General features: G+C 42.3%; 1 protein-coding gene across 27 annotated transcripts in view; it reads left to right on the plus strand.

The window, feature by feature from the left end:
- picalma (phosphatidylinositol binding clathrin assembly protein a) overlaps positions 1-18812 on the plus strand; it is a 59300-nt gene that overhangs the window by 35929 nt on the left and 4559 nt on the right. For 5 of the 27 annotated variants that reach the window (XM_014136896.2, XM_014136897.2, XM_014136895.2 and 2 more), the window contains 15 exons: positions 919-1025; positions 1120-1161; positions 5905-5990; positions 6642-6765; positions 7034-7170; positions 9138-9238; positions 10827-10973; positions 11550-11633; positions 11982-12062; positions 12312-12404; positions 13982-14101; positions 14297-14327; positions 14436-14535; positions 14869-14892; positions 17579-17638. In XM_014136896.2, the coding sequence (XP_013992371.1) occupies positions 919-1025; positions 1120-1161; positions 5905-5990; positions 6642-6765; positions 7034-7170; positions 9138-9238; positions 10827-10973; positions 11550-11633; positions 11982-12062; positions 12312-12404; positions 13982-14101; positions 14297-14327; positions 14436-14535; positions 14869-14892; positions 17579-17638 (1337 nt within the window). The remainder of the gene's footprint in view (positions 1-918; positions 1026-1119; positions 1162-5904; positions 5991-6641; positions 6766-7033; positions 7171-9137; positions 9239-10826; positions 10974-11549; positions 11634-11981; positions 12063-12311; positions 12405-13981; positions 14102-14296; positions 14328-14435; positions 14536-14868; positions 14893-17578; positions 17639-18812) is intronic. The other 22 variants (XM_014136917.2, XM_014136906.2, XM_014136905.2 and 19 more) reach the window with 19 other exon arrangements.

Consider the following 18812-nt stretch of genomic DNA (forward strand, 5'->3'; position numbering starts at 1 on the left):
CTCCTCTTTCACCCCAGCTGCCAAACTAACCCTGATTCAGATGATCATCCTACCCATGCTAGATTACAGAGACATAATTTATAGATCGGCAGGTAAGGGTGCTCTCGAGCGGCTAGATGTTCTTTACCATTCGGCCATCAGATTTGACACCAATGCTCCTTATAGGACACATCACTGCATTCTATACTCTTATGTAAACTGGTCATCTCTGTATGCCTGTCGCCAGACGCACTGGTTGATGCTTATTTATAACCCTCCCCCCCCCATCTGAGATATCTCCTGCAGCCCTCATCCTCCACATACAACACCCGTTCTGCCAGTCACAAGGTCTCCAAAGCACACACATCCCTGGGTCGCTCCTCTTTTCAGTTCGCTGCAGCTAGCGACTGGAACGAGCTGCAACAAACACTCAAACTGGACAGTTTATCTCAATCTCTTTATTCAAAGACTGAATCATGGACACTCTTACTGACAGTTGTGGCTGCTTTGTGTAATGTATTGTTGTCTCTACCTTCTTGCCCTTTGTGCTGTTGTCTGTGGCCAATGTTTGTACCATGTTGTGTTGCTACCATGCTGTGTTGTCTTAGGTCTCTCTTTATGTAGTTTTGTCTCTTGTCGTGATGTGTGTGTTTGTCCTATTTGTTATTTATGAAAAAAAATGTAATCCCATTCTCTGTCCCCGCATGAGGTCTTTTGCCTTTTTGATAGGTCGTCATTGTAAATAAGAATTTGTTCTTAACTGACTTGCCTAATTAAATTTAAAAAAAATATATATATGGCTGTAACGTAACAAAATGTGAAAAAAAGTCAAGGGGTCTGAATACTTTCTGAAGGCACTGTAATACCAGCGTTTTATCACTGCTATTTTGCATTAGTTCCAGTGCTCCGTTATAATTTTCCTGTCTATTAATTTCACAGAGAAGTACTTTGACATGAAGAAAACTCAATGCAAGGAGGGCCTTGACATCTACAAGAAATTCCTCACTCGAATGACAAGAATCTCTGAGTTCCTCAAAGTAGCAGAGGTAAGATCCCACCTTTTGGAAACTTCTGTGTGACCAGACTCCTACATTCGCTTTTATCTCCATGTCATCTTGACCTACCTCTTCTTCCTTTCAGCAAGTGGGGATTGATCGAGGGGACATCCCAGACCTCTCCCAGGTAAGATGTTAAAAGTGAGGTAAAAGCAAACTGCTGCCAGCATCCTAAGATCAACTGAACACATAACACCAATACTCCACAATCTACAATGGCTCCCTGTGCAATCCCGTATTGACTACAAGACATTCCTCCTCGCCTTGAAATCCCTCCTCAACCTGGCACCCACCAAACTCTCTAACCTTCTCCCAGCCTATGCCCCCTCCCTCCCCTCCGCTCTGCTGTTTTCCTTTTCACCCCCACATTCCACCTCTCCACCATGGGTGCCAGGGCCTTCAGCTGCTTGGCACCCAGGCTCTCGAAAGCACTCTCCCCACACATACGACATGCAGACAGTCATCTCATTCAAAACACACCTCTTAGAGAAAGCCTATAGCCCAGTGTCCATGATTGACTCTGCCCCCCCCCGCGCCTTCCTAGTTCCCATGTGTCGTCCCCCCCAACTCCTTGTTCTAAAACCGGGTCTGTATCCTATTCCCAACTCTACCCCCTAAACGTAAAACCTTATCCTGAACTGGGTTCATATCCTCTACCCAACCCCTCCATCCCTCTTTTTATTGGTCCTGTTTCATCTGGTCCTTTGATTTTTAATTTGCATTTTTAATTGATGCACTTGATTTTATGCACTACACTTGATTTTATGTAGGCTTACTTTTAATGTCCTTCAGTATCTTGAAAGGCGTTCCCCAAATAAAATGTATTTATCACTTTCCTCTCTCTGCCTGAAAGTGCATGGGGTCTGAGACGGAGCCCTGCTGGACCCCTTTAGCTTGACTTTACTTTCAACCTCACCTCAGTGTGCTGACAGCTCTCACCACCCTGCCACCTGCTGCAGTTTCAGACCTTCCAAATTGATCCAGGGCTCTGTACCTATGCACCGCTCTAGCTATAACGCATTGCTTGCTGGGCCCACACTGCATGTGGCCCCGTCATAGAGGAAATGCCAGACTCGGTCCCTGTCCGAATACTTTCAAAATGCTTCTGTCCTCCCTTCAGATAATCACAGATCTGATTTGGTTGGATTGGGGAAAGCAATAGCAATGGGTTGATATTCTTTCTCTCATCTATCCAATCACTTCTAGACCTGTGATCAAGGCAGGGAGAAAGGAAGGGTGCACTTTCATTTGCATTCGAACAGGGCCTCACTCGCTCTTCCCTGACCTAGCACGGCATACAGCACATAAAGGTGTTAACATCTGCCTTTGTCAAGGGCTCTATCGAGTAGGCTAGAGCCGAGATGAAAGGACTAGGAGGGAAATAATACACCCACTTTGCATATATTGGAAATTATAGACACGGTATGCTATTATACCACTTACATGTCACCTTTCAAAAAGGGACACATTTTGTATGGGGTTAGCTACAGGTAATTGCCAAAATAAAGGAAATGCCGCCATAAAGTGTCTTAATAGGGTCTTACGAGTTGGCAGAACAGCTTCAATGCGACTTAGGTTCTGCAAGTGTCTGGAACTCTATTGGAGGGATGTGATGCCATTCTTCCACAAGAAATTCTATAAATTGGTGTTTTGTTTATGGTGGTGGAAAACGCTGTCTCAGGCGCCGCTACAGAATTTCCCATAAGTGTTCAATTGGGTTGCAATCTGGGCCCAGTTTTTCAAAAATGAATTATCTGGATTTTGCCTATAGGATTAAATGCATTGAAATAGAATTAATAGAACGGGAGTCCCCATTTAAGACAATGATTAGTCCACTCTTCATTCTATTGTTATGCATTTAATCCTATCCGATAGGTGAAATTCAGATTGAACTTGTGACTTAGACACACACAGAGCAAATGTTTTACTGTCCTTGTGGGATGCTAAAATGTATTTACACGCCTATTTTCCATAAACCTAAACCCTAAGCCTAAAATAGCCTTTGTCTTCTTGGGGACTTGGGAACGATTCCTTGATTTACTATCCTTGTGGGGACTTGGCGATATCTGGTAACCACGAGGACAGTAATCCAAGCCCCCCACACACCCTTGGTTCTGGTACCGGTTCCGACCGACATTTCCATTTGGAAAGCATTCAGACCCCTTGACTATTTCCAAATGTAGTTACGTTACAGCCTTATTCTAAAATAGATTAAATAAAAACAAATCCTCAGCAATCTACACACAATATCCCATAATGAAAGCAGAAACAGGTTTTTAGACATTTTTGCAAATGTATTAAATAAACAAACCTTATTTGCGTAGTATTCAGACCTTTTGCTATGAGACTTGAAAATTGAGCTCCGGTGCATCCTGTTTCCATTGATCATCCTTGAGATGTTTATACAGCTTGATTGGAGTCCACCTGTGGTAAATTCAATTGATTGGACATGATTTGGAAAGACACAGTTGACAGTGCATGTCAGAACAAAAACCAAGCCATGAGGTGAAAGGAATTATCCATAGAGCTCTGAGACAGGATTGTGTCAAGGCACAGATCTGGGGAAGGGTACCAAAAAATGTCTGCAGCGTTAAAGGTCCCAAAGAACACATTGGCCTCCATAATTCTTAAATGGAAGAAGTTTGGAACCACCAAGACTCTTCCTAGAGCTGGCTGCCCGGCCAAACTGAGCAACCTGGGGAGAAGGGCCTTGGTCAGGGAGGTGACCAAGAACCCGATGATCACTCTGACACAGCTCTAGAGTTCCTCTGTGGAGATGAGACCTTCCAGAAGGACAACCATCTCTGCAGCACTCCACCAATCAGGCCTTTATGGTGGAGTGGCCAGACTGAAGCCACTCAGTAAAAGGCACATGGAGTTTGCCCAAAGGTGCCTAAAGACTCTCAGACCATGAGAAACAAGATTCTCTGGTCTGATCAAATCAAGATTGAACTCTTTGGCCTGAATGCCAAGCATCACGTCTGGAGCAAACCTGGTACCATCCCTACGGTGAAGCATGGTGGTGGCAGCATCATGCTGTGGGGATGTTTTTCAGCGACTGGGACAGAGAGACTAGTCAGGCTCAAGGCAAAGATGAATGGAGCAAAGTGCAGAGATCCTCAATTAAAACCTGCTCCAGAGCGCTCAGGACCTCATACTGGGGTTAAGGTTCACCTTCCAACAGGACAACAACCCTAAGCACACAGCCAAGACAATGCAGGAGTGGCTTCGGGACAAGTCTCTGAATGTCCTTGAGTGGCCTAGCCAGAGCCCGATCGAACATCTCTGGAGAGACCTGAAAATAGCTGTGCAGCGACGCTCCCCATCCAACCTGACAGAGCTTGAGAGGATCTATAGAGAAGAATGGGAGAAACTCCCCATATACAGGTGTGCCAAGCTTGTAGCGTCATACCACAAGACTCGAGGCTGTAATCGCTGCCAAAATTGCTTCAACAAATTACTGAGTAAATGTCTGAATACTTATGTAAATGTGATTTCTGTTTATTTTTTATAAATTAGTGAACATTTCTAAAATCCTGTTTTTGCCTTGTCATTGTGTGTAGATTAAAGAAATGACTAACAATTTAATCAATTTTAGAATAGGGCTGTAACCTAACAAAATGTGGATAAAGTCCAGGGGTCTGAATTCTTTCCGAAAACACTCTAAATCGATCTGTGGACACTGTAGAACGAAACTGCTTGCATTGCGTGGTAGCCCTGATTCTCATGGACACCGGAGTATGTCTCTTCAGACTGTATGAAGCAGGATGTCAAATCTGACACGACTTGACGCTGATATGTCCTTCCTACCATTTCATTTCATTCGCACTTCAGAGATCGATTTATAGCCAGAAATCTAAAATTATTCATAGCTTTGAAAAAAAACACTTTGTCATAGATGGACAAGATCAATAAGAGATGAAAGGTGAGTTCAGGAAGCCAAGCTTGAGCTCTGTGATGTTCACAGCGATCTGGGCAGACGTTTTGTTCAAGAGAGACCCTGTAAAAAATATGCACATTTTCTTTAACGTTTTAAATGTACAAATGTATTTTACAGTTATAAGGAAGGTGACATCTTAGATTTTTTTCTAAATATAGCATACAATAACTAATTTCATACAGTTTTGTTGAATAGGAAATGCATCATATAAAACGTCATATTTTATCAGATTTGTACTGTTTTTACTTTACTTGAGCCCCCCCCAATGTTCCTTTTGAGACCACAAGTCACTGAGATCTCTTCTAGCCATGCTAGCCAAAATAATGAGTCACTGGGCGTTTTTCTACATGATGGACTGTTAATTGCTTAATTAACTCAGGAACCACACCAGTGTGGAAGCACCTGCTTTCAATATACTTTGTATACATCACTTACTCAAGGGTTTCCTTTATTTTGGCAGTTACCTGTGTATCTCTCACTTACATATCTAATCATAGAATAACATGTTTAACATCGTAAAAACAAACATGTTCAGATGGTGCTTTACCAAGACCAGCAGTATTTTACAAGGTCCCTCATTTTGTGCTTTGTATTTTAATGTTTTGGATTTAAATGAATTTAAATAGATCTATTCCTTTAGTTAGTTGGTACCTTTTTCCCAAAACCAATTTTATTATCTCTGACAATTACCACCTTTATATTCTGTATCTTTCCTTAACTTTCCATCTTCAGATTACAGTTTGTGTAAGTATCTGTATCTCACTCTCTTTCTTTCTGTGTTTGTAAGCCTAGTATGTTCTCTTCATGTGCGTTGTGAAATAGCTGAGCATCCTTACTGTTTGTTTGTGTTTCCGTCTGCTGTTACCCGGTTGTGATTTTATATATTTTTTCCATGAACTTTGAACTCACTGTGTCTTTCCATTATAATAGGCCCCCAGTAGCCTCTTAGATGCCTTGGAGCAGCATTTGGCTTCTTTAGAAGGGAAGAAGGTGAAAGATTCCACAGCAGCCAGCAGGTAGTCATTTTACCTTCCCTTTGCTCACTGCCAGTCCAATGCAGTCCAGTCAGACAAAGCCTGTTTGCGCAGGCACCAAAATTTAGCAAGTGGGTATGAGTTGGAGCTGAAGTGTTTGTTGTTGGGCAGCAATCCCAACAATATGTTTTGTTACTGTGGTCCAATGTATGCTTTTCCTTTCTGTGTTTTGCCAGTTGTTTCCTTGAAAATATTGACAAATGCTCCGGGAACTACAGTTGCAGTGTTTTTATCTTCAATTTATGCAAGTCCTACATTGTTAATAAAGACCTACTTGTCTGTGGCTAATATCAGGGGCATTTGATTTTTGTATCCTTTTTGTGTCTTTGAATACACTATAATTATGTGCACTGACCATCAGTGCTCATACGGGTTTTCTGTTTAGAATGGGAGAAGTGTATTATAAAATTCAATTATCCCTCTCAAGCAGAAATCCTTTCTATTTTATGCCAACCTCCTGCTACTATTGTAGCCATCATCTATCAAAGTGCAGTTGTAAAAATGTGCACCACTTTTTCTTTTACTGAGCTTGTAGAACTCTTCTGCCAGCACAGCACTTTTGACAATGGCCGGTTAACAGTTCCCCCCCCCCAGCTGACCCCTGTCTCTCTTCCTCTTTTTCTGTCCCTCAAGGGCTAGTACACTCTCCAACGCTGTCTCCTCTTTGGCCAACACGGGCATATCTTTCACCAAAGTGGACGAGAGGGAAAAACAGGCAGCTCTGGAGGAAGAGCAGGCTCGACTAAAAGCACTAAAGGTCCATTTTTCTTCTAGTGGCCTTGTTCGCTCTGCTTATTACCCTACTGGGTTTAATCTGTTCTGGCTTTTCAGCATTTTGGGATATCTTTTTTTAGCTCATAAGTTGCTCTCCGCTGGTCATTAGTTATTGGCTGACGATTCCAGTGACTCACCACCACCAAATTAAGTTAAACATAACATTTTCAGAGCTTGTATTTTAATTTGAGTAGTAGGCTAGTAGGTAGGCCCGGTGTTGGATTTTGTTGAATTTGTCCCATTCCACTTAGGAGCAGCGTCTGAAGGAACTCCAGAAGGGGCCTTCTTTCTCTGCCACCACGGCTGCCTCCCCTGTGTCAATGGACGGTGGGACCATCAACACAGCACCGGCCATCGACCTCTTCTCCACGCCCAGCTTCGCAAACAGGTGAGAGCACCCTTTCTATCCTAGCCCTTACCCATATCTATGCCCCACTGCCTCCTCCCTTTTGACCATCAACACCAGTGTCTTCCCAGTGTAACTGATGCAGTGAGGAGTCTGTCACTAAGCAACCAACATGACAGAGTAGTGAAGGCAGAGGCTGATATTCAAACAACTCCAACAGCTTTCAGATCTGTCTAGCAAAATGCTGTGAAGTTGCATAGACTGAGGAATGTTAGTAGTTCATACAGACAAACTCTAGTTACTCAGCTAGCTAATAAAACTTGTGCTGAGCAAAATAATGAGGAATTTGGTGCCATTGCTTTGCTGCCAGCTCGTACTTAAAGGTTGGTAGCACTGTCATTTATCAATAAACAGCCTAACCCCTCAGTTATGTTTCTTTACTTAAAATATACTTCCACTCCATCATAGATGACATGCTGGCTGGCCTAAGTACTTTTTATATACATGAAACTGCCCAAATTAATGGAAACACTTGAGTAAATGAGGGATACATACAAAGTATAATGAAAGCGGGTGCTTCTGCAATTAACATCCCATCGTGCTTAGGATCATGCATAAAAATGCTAGGCAGGCCATTATATTGGCTACCGTGGCTATGCCCCCATAGGATGACAATGCCCCCATCCACAGGGCACAAGTGGTCAATGAATAGTTTGGCCATATGCCATGGTTGTCTGTCACCAGATCTAAACCCAATTGAACTCTTATGGGAGATTCTGGAGCGGTGCCTGAGACGGCGTTTTCCATCAACAAAACACCAAATTATGGAACTTCTCGTGGAAGAATGGTGTCGTATCCCTCCAATGGAGTTCCAGGCCTTTGTAGAATCTATGCCAAGGCGCATTGAAGCTGTTCTGGCTTGTGGTGGCCCAACGCCCTATTAACACACTATGTTGCTGTTTCCTTTTATTTTCTGTAGTGGTTTTATGTACCCGTGTCTACAATTATAATTCCATTCTGTTCAGTGCACATTAATGTAAAAGTGGCGGAGTTGGCCAAAAAACTAGGTTACATGCATAGTGCCCAGGCACTGATATGATCACAACGCCTTGTGGAGTTTATGGGTGTGTCCCAAATGGCATCCTATTCCCTATAAAATACACTACCTTTGACCAGAGCCCTATAGGGAATAGGGTTGCACCCTATGTTTACCCATCCAGTTATTTCAGATCTTTGAGTGGGGCATTAATAATAGCCTCGTGGTTGAGGTTGTTGAATTTAGACTGGGCGAACCTCATTCCACACTAGCAAGCCACTGTTCAGTAGTTCAGGGCCTATTCCAAGAGAAGCCAGACTAGACAGTCAGTGCCTTGTAACCATAGAGCCAAACACTCCATTGCTATTAATAGGCCTGCCCATCTATTCTTACACACTCCTTCCTGTGCCTTTGCCCACCTAAAGAAACCGATGCCAGTGGAACGTATCTGTTGTGCCACAGCTGCATGAATGTCAATGTACTTCTAAAAAATAATCTCCTACATAAATGTAAGCATTAAAAATAATGATATAATTGTAGCTCCAACATAAAGGTGGATGGCAAGGGTGCTTGTTGCTTAACTGCACGGCTAGAACGTATTGCATTCCCATGTTTGAATCAGATCAGGGTAGCTGTTCATGGAGCGCCTCTGGCTGTACAAAGGGTATTGATTGCATGTGACTTTGAGAGACTACTGTTTCTCCCGCTCGGCTGCTCAAACAAGACTGCAACGTTTTGTCTTCAGTGTGTGTGCTTGAAATGTTTGGGATTATTTTAAACTTTTTTTTTTTGTAGGTGAGGTGTGGGAGTAAGGAATAGGTAGAAAGCCCCCGTCCGCTGCTAGATGCAACTTCTACCTTGAGCGTTATGACAACTTTTTGAATAGGCTACAGTAGAATTAGGGATTTAGCTTTTTGGGAGACTGATGCACCTTTGTCTTTTACACTTCTTCTCTTCCTCCTCCCCACTCAAGCACTTCCAAGGCGGCGAGCGACCTGCTGGACTTGCAGCCTGCGTTTCAGCAGCAGGCACTGCCCAGCTCCACTGGCCTGCCGACAGCCAACACATGGGGAGGTGAAAGCTCCCATCACACAGTGGATGCCTGTTTTACACCCCTTATTGACAAGCATACTGTACATATACACACTCTTTCATTGTATTCCTCTGTGTAAACTAATGTGATAGGCCTGTACATGCGTCATAGTCAGACATGTTCAAGCAAACCTGTGCCTACTTAAACAGCTTATTAACTCAGTAAGTTTGCTGGTGGGGGATATACCTTGTGTATTTGACCTAACTCCTGAAAGCGCTAGAGGCGTCACTACGGACTCGGGTGCGATCCCTGGCTGTATTACAGCCGGCCGTGATCGGGAGTCCCATAGGGAGGCGCACAATTTGGCCCAGCGTCGTCCGGGTTAGGGGAGGGTTTGGCCAGGGCGGCTTTACTTCGCTCACCGCACTCTAGCGACTCCTTGTGGCGGGCCGTGTGCCGACCTCGGTCGTCAGTAGAACGGTGTTTCTTCCGACACATTGGTGCGGCTGGCTTCTGGGTTAAGCAGGCGGGTGTTAAGAAGCGCGGTTTGGCGGGCCATGTTTTGGTGGACGCGTGACTCGACCTTTGCCTCCTGAGCCCATTGAGGGGTTGCAGGAATGAGACAAGATAGAAAATGGGGATAAAATACAATTTGGGTGGTAAGACTTCTCAATATCAGATAAAGTCGATCAACAGTTTAGTCACAGTTGGGTACTTTGCTAGACAAACTGTCAGCAACTCCGGCTGGTCTGTATCATGACTGTACGCATATTTATTCATAGTATTATTCAAGTTATTAATTTACCCCATCTGATTCCTATGACACCTTCTGTCCATCATTCATGGGATTGGTAGTTAAACCTCATGACGGAGGTGTCAAATTTAAGAGGCACCTTTATCTTGAGTGCCTTGTAATGTTGTGTGTGCTTTGGAATTCAGGGTCTTGTGTCAATGGAAAGTAAATAATGATAAGGTTGAAATTATTAGATACAAACCAACCTAACTGTGTTGGCCTTTTCACTTACAAATACACGAAGTTTAGTGTCCCTCAACTGAAACGTTGTTCTTTTGTGTTTTATTCCAGTCATTGTGCTATCGCTAGATAGCGTTGGCTCGCGAAAGTACTACACTTCCTTTATTCTGGACACAAAGACATACAAATGGTATCCACAAGTTCATGTTACTCTAGGGAAGTAGATAAAGGGCCTCATTGCCAAAATTCCGATGTATCCCTTTTTAAGGCTCTGTTTTTTTTCATGTCAAGAAGTGAACATTTTGGACTGGTGCACAAATTTAGTATATGGCCTTTGGTGTAAACACATGGGGTTAGATGCATGTGATGGAAGAACCTGCTTCATGTCAAATATTGCTTACTGTAGCTTAGATACAATTTTCATGACTCTGGGTGACAACGAGGCTGTTTCGTTTTCTTGCAATGATACGTTGAGTATTTGTGATAAGGAAACTCGCAGTTCATTAAGAATTCTGTCTGGGGAAATCTAGCATGGGTTTTATGTTCTGCCGCACCCTGTTGTTGTGTTTCCGCATGCTTAGTTTGACCTGACTCATCGTCCTCTACTAATATCTCCCGGTTCTCTCTTCTTCTGTTTGTTCCCTTTACCTGTGTAGATCCTTTTACTTCTACAGAAGCTGTCGACGACTCCATTCCAAACTTTAACCCTTTCCTATCACATCCTGTTGTTGATGCTGTCCATCTACCTGTTGAATCTTCCGATGGTGTTAGTTCTAGGACACCCAGTCATGAAATGTTTGGTGGTAAACAACATTTTTCTTTATTTGTCCCCATTTGTCATATTCAGCCTGCATGCACCATTCTGCCCTCTTTGTCCTAGTGTTTACAACTCAAGCTGTGTGAGTGTGTGTGGATTTGTGTTTACATGGGGTATATGATGTTGTAGTTAGACGTGCTGGCGCTACCAACGTTTTTCTCAGGAATCAGGTGCTTATCTGGGTCATTGTAGGTCTTTGGTATTCCAAATAAGGAAAGGTGATAGCGTCTCCCATAAATGACCGCACCAACAAGGTTTTAAGTTCATGGTGCAAATTTTATTTTGAAAAAGATGATGCATTTTGACCGTGTGGTCTTCGTCAATTGCTAGCACCATTACCTAAAACCCTTATTGTGACAGTATATTAGTTGTTTTTGTTTGACTGTGTGCAGTGATGACACAGGAGATTTTGGAATGCGCTGACTGTTTGCTCACCCATGTAGGTTCATAGCATATAATGTAACAAAATACTTCTGTCACTTGTTTTTGCCTTTTTTTTAAAGTGATAAAGCAAACAATCACATTGTTGCTTGAATTTGTATTTTATTTTTTTATTCTCCAGATCATTACAATCCCTTTATTGATTCGAGCACCTCCATTGCATCTGATCATGAGCACACAGTGCGGATAGAGCAGTTTATCTCAGGTACTATGATGGGGAACCCAACTGACCTATGTTTTCTGGAAACCATGGAAACATAGGACCCTGAACCTACCTCGGGTTCATGTTTGCTCTAGTCTAGTTGCTTTCCTGATTGCCATTTTGCTTTTAGTACTAGGGTTTTGTGTTTAAGCTTTTTGAAGAATTCCTTCCTTTTCACAAACTGCTCTGCTAGATTTTACTTTTCCATTTTGACCATCTTCTTATGCACTTTCCTGGAGCTATACTTTTCATTTCTTGTTTTTCTTCATTTCTAATCTTGTTTCTCAACGTGCCTTCTAAAACTGCCTCTCTGCTGTCCATCCTTCCTGCTTGCCTCTGGTTGTGTGTCAGACTCCTTCTGTGGGCCAGCATCTTACCCTACCACCCCTCTCTTTCAATCTGAGACCCCTGCTGTAGCTGGTCTATTTGGAGGTAAGTACCTGTGGCTTGCCATTCCTACTGTCTCCTTGTCTTTTCTCTGATCCGAAAAGAGAGCTTGGGTGTACAGAATAGATTTGAATGGACCAGGGTTTCTGCAAGATGGCTGAAGATGGTGGAACCATCCTACTTAAGTTAACAACTGAAAGAAATTACTTCCATTTTGCACCAGAAAGCTTAATGGCTTGATTAATGCCTCAACTAATATCAGCCCCCAACCCTCTTCTGTTTCCTCTGACCCAGGGTTCTCAGCATCTCCCACCTCGCAGCCTCAGACCGCCAGAGGCCTTAATGTCGACTTTGACTCTGTGTTTGGCAACAACGTGGACTCGGCTGGTAAAGATCACATATCCCCCTACCTCCCAATTTACCACCATGAAATATGGTCATGAATGATTTGCTTTGAAGTGTTCCCTCCCTTCACATTCACAAACATAAAAGTTACCCTTCGGCACATCTCTAGGATCAGTGTACCCTCTCCTAATTCTAACCTTAACCATCAGAGGGGAATCACAAAGCTGAACTTAGAACAGTGTCTAGGGGCAACATAATGCTTCTCCCATGGGTGCCACATCCTCTGCTGCCCACTGGGGGCAATTCACCTCATGGGCCATCGCAGTGCTTGGATTGGCTGTTTGGAAATAACTTCAAAATACTTGCAGCGAGTGATTGGTCAATGATTTAGAAAATGTACCACCATGAAATATGTGCATGAATGATTTGCTTTGAAGTGTTCCAAAAGAAGCATTCATTTTATCTTGTATATTTTGGAGGATGGGAAAGCACAGACTTCCCTCAGGGATTCATATGCACTATTTTCAGTTACCTGTCTGTCATTCGAGACATGGTGGTTTTCAGGTCTGCTCTGGTGCCTTTTAGCTTCTTTAGTGAACACTTATTGAACTCTTTCACTGCTGAGGCCTGCAACATGGCAGTTTGTCATGAATAGAACCCAAAGACTCCAGGTAGTGCTTTCCTCAGCATCACACTGTAACATAACACTTAAAAGAAACTCTACCCAAAAACTTTCTTTTGGTATTTTTCATTATTCTGTTGTTGATATAGTCCCAGAATGTTTTGCACGTAAGCAATCAAGTTTTCAAGATGTACAACTTTCAAAATACAGCCAGTATGATGCATTTAGCATAGTATTCCTTTAAAGTGTCTCTTTTTAAATGAATACTACATTAAAAAAACATATTTTAGTACTTTGTCAATTTTTCTACTGTTAATAAACCCCCCCCCCCCCAAAAAAAAACTTTCTGTAAAGAAAAAACATTCCATGATACATCACAGAATGTAAAATGCATAGTAGTATTACTTTAAAGTCCATCTAGTCAATTTATTCCTTTCACATTGTCTAATCTTGCATGATCTTTAAGGAAATGGAAGAGCTTAGGAAATGAGTATTGGCACTATTTCAATCTCTCTTAATATAGACTACTGCTCCTGAGTAGTTGTGCCTACGAAGTCATAAGCACATCACCAATGGGAGCATTTGTCAGTGAAGGGCCCTTTGGTGCTCAATAAAATGTTAGTGAAGAGCGGAGAATGTACACGTATGTAATGTGTGGTTTTTGGGGCGCTTTGCTCACGACCTCACCGTTGTTTTTGTTTCTCTCCCTTGTCCATTGGGTGAACACATACTTTGGGCCTTGGCTTTTGCATGGCACATGCATGACTGGGTGAGTGAGTTGACTACACACTCCTTAGTCCCGGACCGCCAGAAATGTCATTTTCACATGCGACACCCGCTTCCCATTTCGCTCACGTTAACCATTTCCTCTTACCTGTCTCGTCTCTGGTGTTGTGTGTCATTGTTATGTGTCGTCTGGCGTGCCTTTACTACCTTGTTTTTCCCTCCGTCACTCCCTCCCACCCTGCCCCCCTTTTCTTTTAAAACAATGTTTTAGATGGCATCCTCAAACCCACAGTGGCCTCCTTGCCCGGCCAGGGGCTAATCCCCAGCGGACAGCAGCCTGGGAAGCTGGTGTCCGACGACCTGGACTCGTCCTTGGCCAACCTTGTGGGCAGTATGTATCATTAACGTGCTCCTTAGGCCTTTCTCCTACTTTACTGTAATGGTCAACTGCATATGCAATTGCTGAGTACTCAACATTTTTAGCAGACCAGCTTCCAGATGAAGTGTCACGTGCCAGCTCTGTTGGACATTGTCAAGTCAGTGGCTCTATGCACTCAACTGTCAATGCATTCTCTTTCCTTTTCAGATTTGGGAATTGGCAATGGTGTGGCAAAAAAGTAAGAATGCTATGTTAACTAAACTGGAATCACTTATTTTTTTCTCCCCCCCAATACTGATGTGGCAGTTAAATGAAAAATAATTAACATTTACATTTTTTTATTTAGTGATATTCATTGGAGTCAGCCTGGTGAGAAGAAGTTGACAGGTGGAAACAATTGGCAACCAAAGACTGCTCCCTCTACCACATGGAACCCTGCCGCCATGGTAAGTTTGTTCGGTATAAGTCTTAATTATCTATAGTTTTCAAAGTTCTGATCACAAAAGTCGATTGCATTGATCAATATAAATTATACGATTTATGAAAGGAAATGTGCCATTTCCTCATCTGCTTTTGGAATTGTTTATCCAACCCAAACGCTGGTTTAAGTTCCCGGTGCATACGGATCATATGGACAGAAGGCGCCAACTGCCTTTGTTACTGTGTTTTTGTTTTTACTGTGTTAATTAAACTTGTATTTTGTTGTTTCAATATTTTCTAATCTCTGTCTCAAATGTCTGCTGCATTGTATAATTGTTCTCCTGGGGAAAAAAATACAGAACGGAATGCATTTCCCACAATACGTAAGTTTCAATGGTTGTACCATTTCCTGCTCTTTGACCAAAGCTGGCATGCCTGGTATTAATCCCACACATTCACCCAGCCACGCCTTCTCTCTGACTTGTGGGCCAAGAGGCCCGGGTCACTCATCACCCGCCCTGTGGTCTGCACCGTGGGCGCCTTATGACCTGCTGACCTCAATCTAACACCGATGCTACAGCATGATCTGTCATGACTGACCTCTCCTCAGCTCAGCCCTTAGTTCTCCAAAGGCTGGTTTATACTAGGTCTAACGACATGTCTCTAGACTATAAGAATACGTCCATGGACAGTCGTTACACCTACTGTACATCCTTTTTTTATTTATTATTCTTTTTTTATAATCCTTTGCTGTCTTTTTATTGAACTTCTGGTCACACCTTACTCTGAGCCTGCATTAAGTGTCACATACTACCTGTATAATAAGGACATAACTGTTGTGACAGTCATAACATGACGTGGTTTAGTAGGGTGAAACCATCTGAATTTCTACAATGGGAACACCCCCTTTTGCTACCGTGTGCCCTTGTATGTTTTGAGGGTGGTGGCGTTAACCACTAGACCACCCCAACTCGGTAAAAGTTAGCAAGACCTGTTTCCATAAGCTGATCTCGCCTGTTCACAACACTTTCAAATGTCATTATTAAGACGGTGTTCTCCAAGCTCATGAATGAAGGTTCAAGTGAAGGGTTTCCAAAAAGGTTTCAATGATTTGTGAGTGGGTATGGTGTTTCCATAAGAATGTTAAATAAGCATTCTTACAACAACAAAAAGCCTAGTCCGCTATTATCAAGAGACCACTGTTATGGAAATATGCCGAAAGACCATGGTATCTTTGTCTATTGATACTGTCAAAGCCAATGGGAGGATGGACAAGAAACTGAGGTAAGATCTTGGGTAGCTGCATGATCTAAAACTAACACACTTTATGCTATGTTTTACCCAGATATCACTTTACTGAAAGGCATCTCTTCAATTGTTATTATTTAATTTTTTTCCCCCCTTGTGGTTGTTTCTTCTGAACAATGTGCAAAACAGCATGTTGGCTGGGAGCCTATCCAGCACAGTGTCAAAGCTGGGTAGCAAGACATACCCCAGTTTGGTTATTACCGCAAAGCGACTGCTCATGATTTGCATAAAGTTCTGATGGCATCGTCAAGTCTCTGCACTTCACCTACCTTTCATTGAAAATGACTGCTTTCTGTTTGGTCATTAGAAATAGTATCTGGTGAAAACCCGGAGTTAAGATTTTGCCACATTCTAACTGATAATTCAGTGGAAGGTTAATGGTAGTAAAATCAATCAACATTTTTTTTTTTTTTTTCATTCGGTGGTTACCTTGATCACCAAGAATGACTATCACCTTCCAAGCTGTTGAAAGCGGCCTTTGTTTTGAATGGAAATACAGATTTACATTTTCTTTCTGTCTTGTTGGATGTTCAGTCTCCCTGATACTTGACATCCCAAAAAACGAACTGCCGTACACCAATATTTGTAAGCATTATGTTTGATTGAGATGGCCATGTAAGATGTTAACCTTTTTGGGCTATACGATCAAAATGGGATTCCAAAAGTTTGTCAGGAAAAACTCATACTTAAAATAATGTTTTAATTAAGCAACATTTAACTTTTTTTCACTTCACCCTGGACACTTTCTGGTAAGAGTCTTTTGAATCAGAACTTTACTGCCATGCAACAGTGGTTGACAGGAATGGTTTCTGTCCCATTGAATTGACTGTGATTTAAGCTTCCACAGTGGACCCCCGCCTGGCCTAAAATCTCAACATTGTGTTTTAGTGTTGTTGTCAAAGGTGCTGGGCTATGATGACTATTGCAGAGTGAGCTTCTCCAGAACCTGATATTTACCTCCATATTTTCCTATTCAAGCAAATGTCTGCAATCGTTTTGCATGGCCTATATTGTCTGCCGAGTATGCTTTTATGCAAAGCATTTGTGATGAATGTGAGAAGTTAAATGGCTGTTGGACTATCGAAACAAGTGCTGAGTATGTAATGAAACCCACATTTATGTTTATATACGTCCACTTGTTCATTCTGTCCGTTTTTCAATGGCTTGATTTGCTAATTAAATATTTCCTTCCCGAGGGTGCCTTTTCATACAACTGAAAGGCCTGTGATGTTAAAACAAATCGGGGTTTGTTACTACTCTGAGGGCTGTTTGAGAGTCTAGCAGTTTCTCTATAAAAGCTCCCCTCTCTCTGTCTTTTTCAGAAGAGCAGCTCTGCACCTGCAAGTAACAGCTTTTGCTTCAGGGCTCTCTCTCTCTCACCCTAACACACACTGTAAGGGTAAACTAGGGGGAATAAGGACAGGCATGCCAAATGTTTCCCAGATGTGCCATTAGTCTTGCCAAAGTGGAAGCAGGCAGCCAATGACACTGAAGTGTTGCATGTGAATGGGACAATTGTAGCTTGTCTGAGAGATGAACAAAGACAACTTTGTTCAGGTCGGTTGTTTCTGGAGAGGAGGGAACTATACGGACCAAAATGACTAAGCATTTGCACCTGTTATTTTGCAAAAGTTTATTTAGTTCATTAATCACATGAATATAAAACTGTCATTATTTACAATTGGTTATATGTTTACTTTGCGTAAAAGTGACGGAGTGTCCTGGTTTATTGAGAGTGACCATCTTTGCTTGTCATCTCAGGCACCATCTGTCATGGCCTTCCCTGCAACGACGCCGACGGGAATGATGGCATATGGAATGGTAAGTATTCTTTTTGGGGGGGTGGATCTTTTCAACCTCTTGCAGCCATGCCTCAATCTTTCTAAGAATGTGCAACCATATCTGACTTCTGGAGCTTTGTGAATGCTTCCCTCAGTACATCATATTTCTGAACCTTATTTTTTAGCTGACAAAGATAATTCCACTTTGAACCAATAACAATTGTTTGCTGGGTTTACATTTTTTTAAATCGTTTTTTAAGATTATACATTTGCCTCTGGTTCACTCCAGGGCCTGGGTTCATAAAACGTCTCAATGTAGGATCAGTTTTGCCTTTTTAGATTATAAGGCATGGACAGGAGGGGGCCTGATCCTAGATCAGCCCTCCTAGACATTTTATGAATATAGATCTTCTGATACAAAGGCACCCATCCCTGTGCTTTCAATGAAGCCGTAGGGCCAACTCCTTGCAATGATCAAAATGTTAAATTTCACCAGCAAAAACTGTACAAATTATAAGCAGAAACATATATTTAAATGGAAAAACAAAATCCTGCACCCCCTGTCAAATTGTTCTGCAGTCTTTGACTGTAGCTTATAGTGCATTTTCTATATTTGCGGGTTAGGGTTGGATGCGGCCTCAGATTTTCATTAGCACGTAGTCGGGTGGTTGCGGATGGGTTATTAGAAATTGCAGGTAAAAAAACCCTAATGTCCAATAAGAAATGCACATTTTCGTTTTCTGTTGCAAAAGTTTTCCATTGCGTGCGGTATAATGAACATGACCCTGTTTCCTGGGGTTCTAAATTCTATTGGGAAGAGAATCTTGGTGGGGAATACCTTGTTAGGTTTTTGAAAAATGTGACACTAGGACCAATTTGTGACACTATTGCACAGTAAATTATATACTATGTTCTCGTTCATTTCTACACCCACAGACTAGCCAAAAGGTCCATGACGAATCAAATGGAAAAATGACCAAGACATTGTAATGGATGTCATCTTGTAATGATTGACAATGCAAGCTGTTGATGTGCATCAAGACGAGCTGATTCAGCCATTAACTTTTACATCCCAGTGCTCGTGTCTCAATATGGAGCTATATTTGAACTATAGTTTATCAGTAACCAGTGTCAAATCAGCTGAGGACAACATGTACAATGATTTTGTTCTCTTAAAACTCGACTGTGTTTGAACTGAGACATCGTACTACTAT

Source organism: Salmo salar, chromosome ssa13 (assembly GCF_905237065.1).
Source record: "Salmo salar chromosome ssa13, Ssal_v3.1, whole genome shotgun sequence".
NCBI classification, from domain to species: Eukaryota; Metazoa; Chordata; class Actinopteri; order Salmoniformes; family Salmonidae; genus Salmo; species Salmo salar.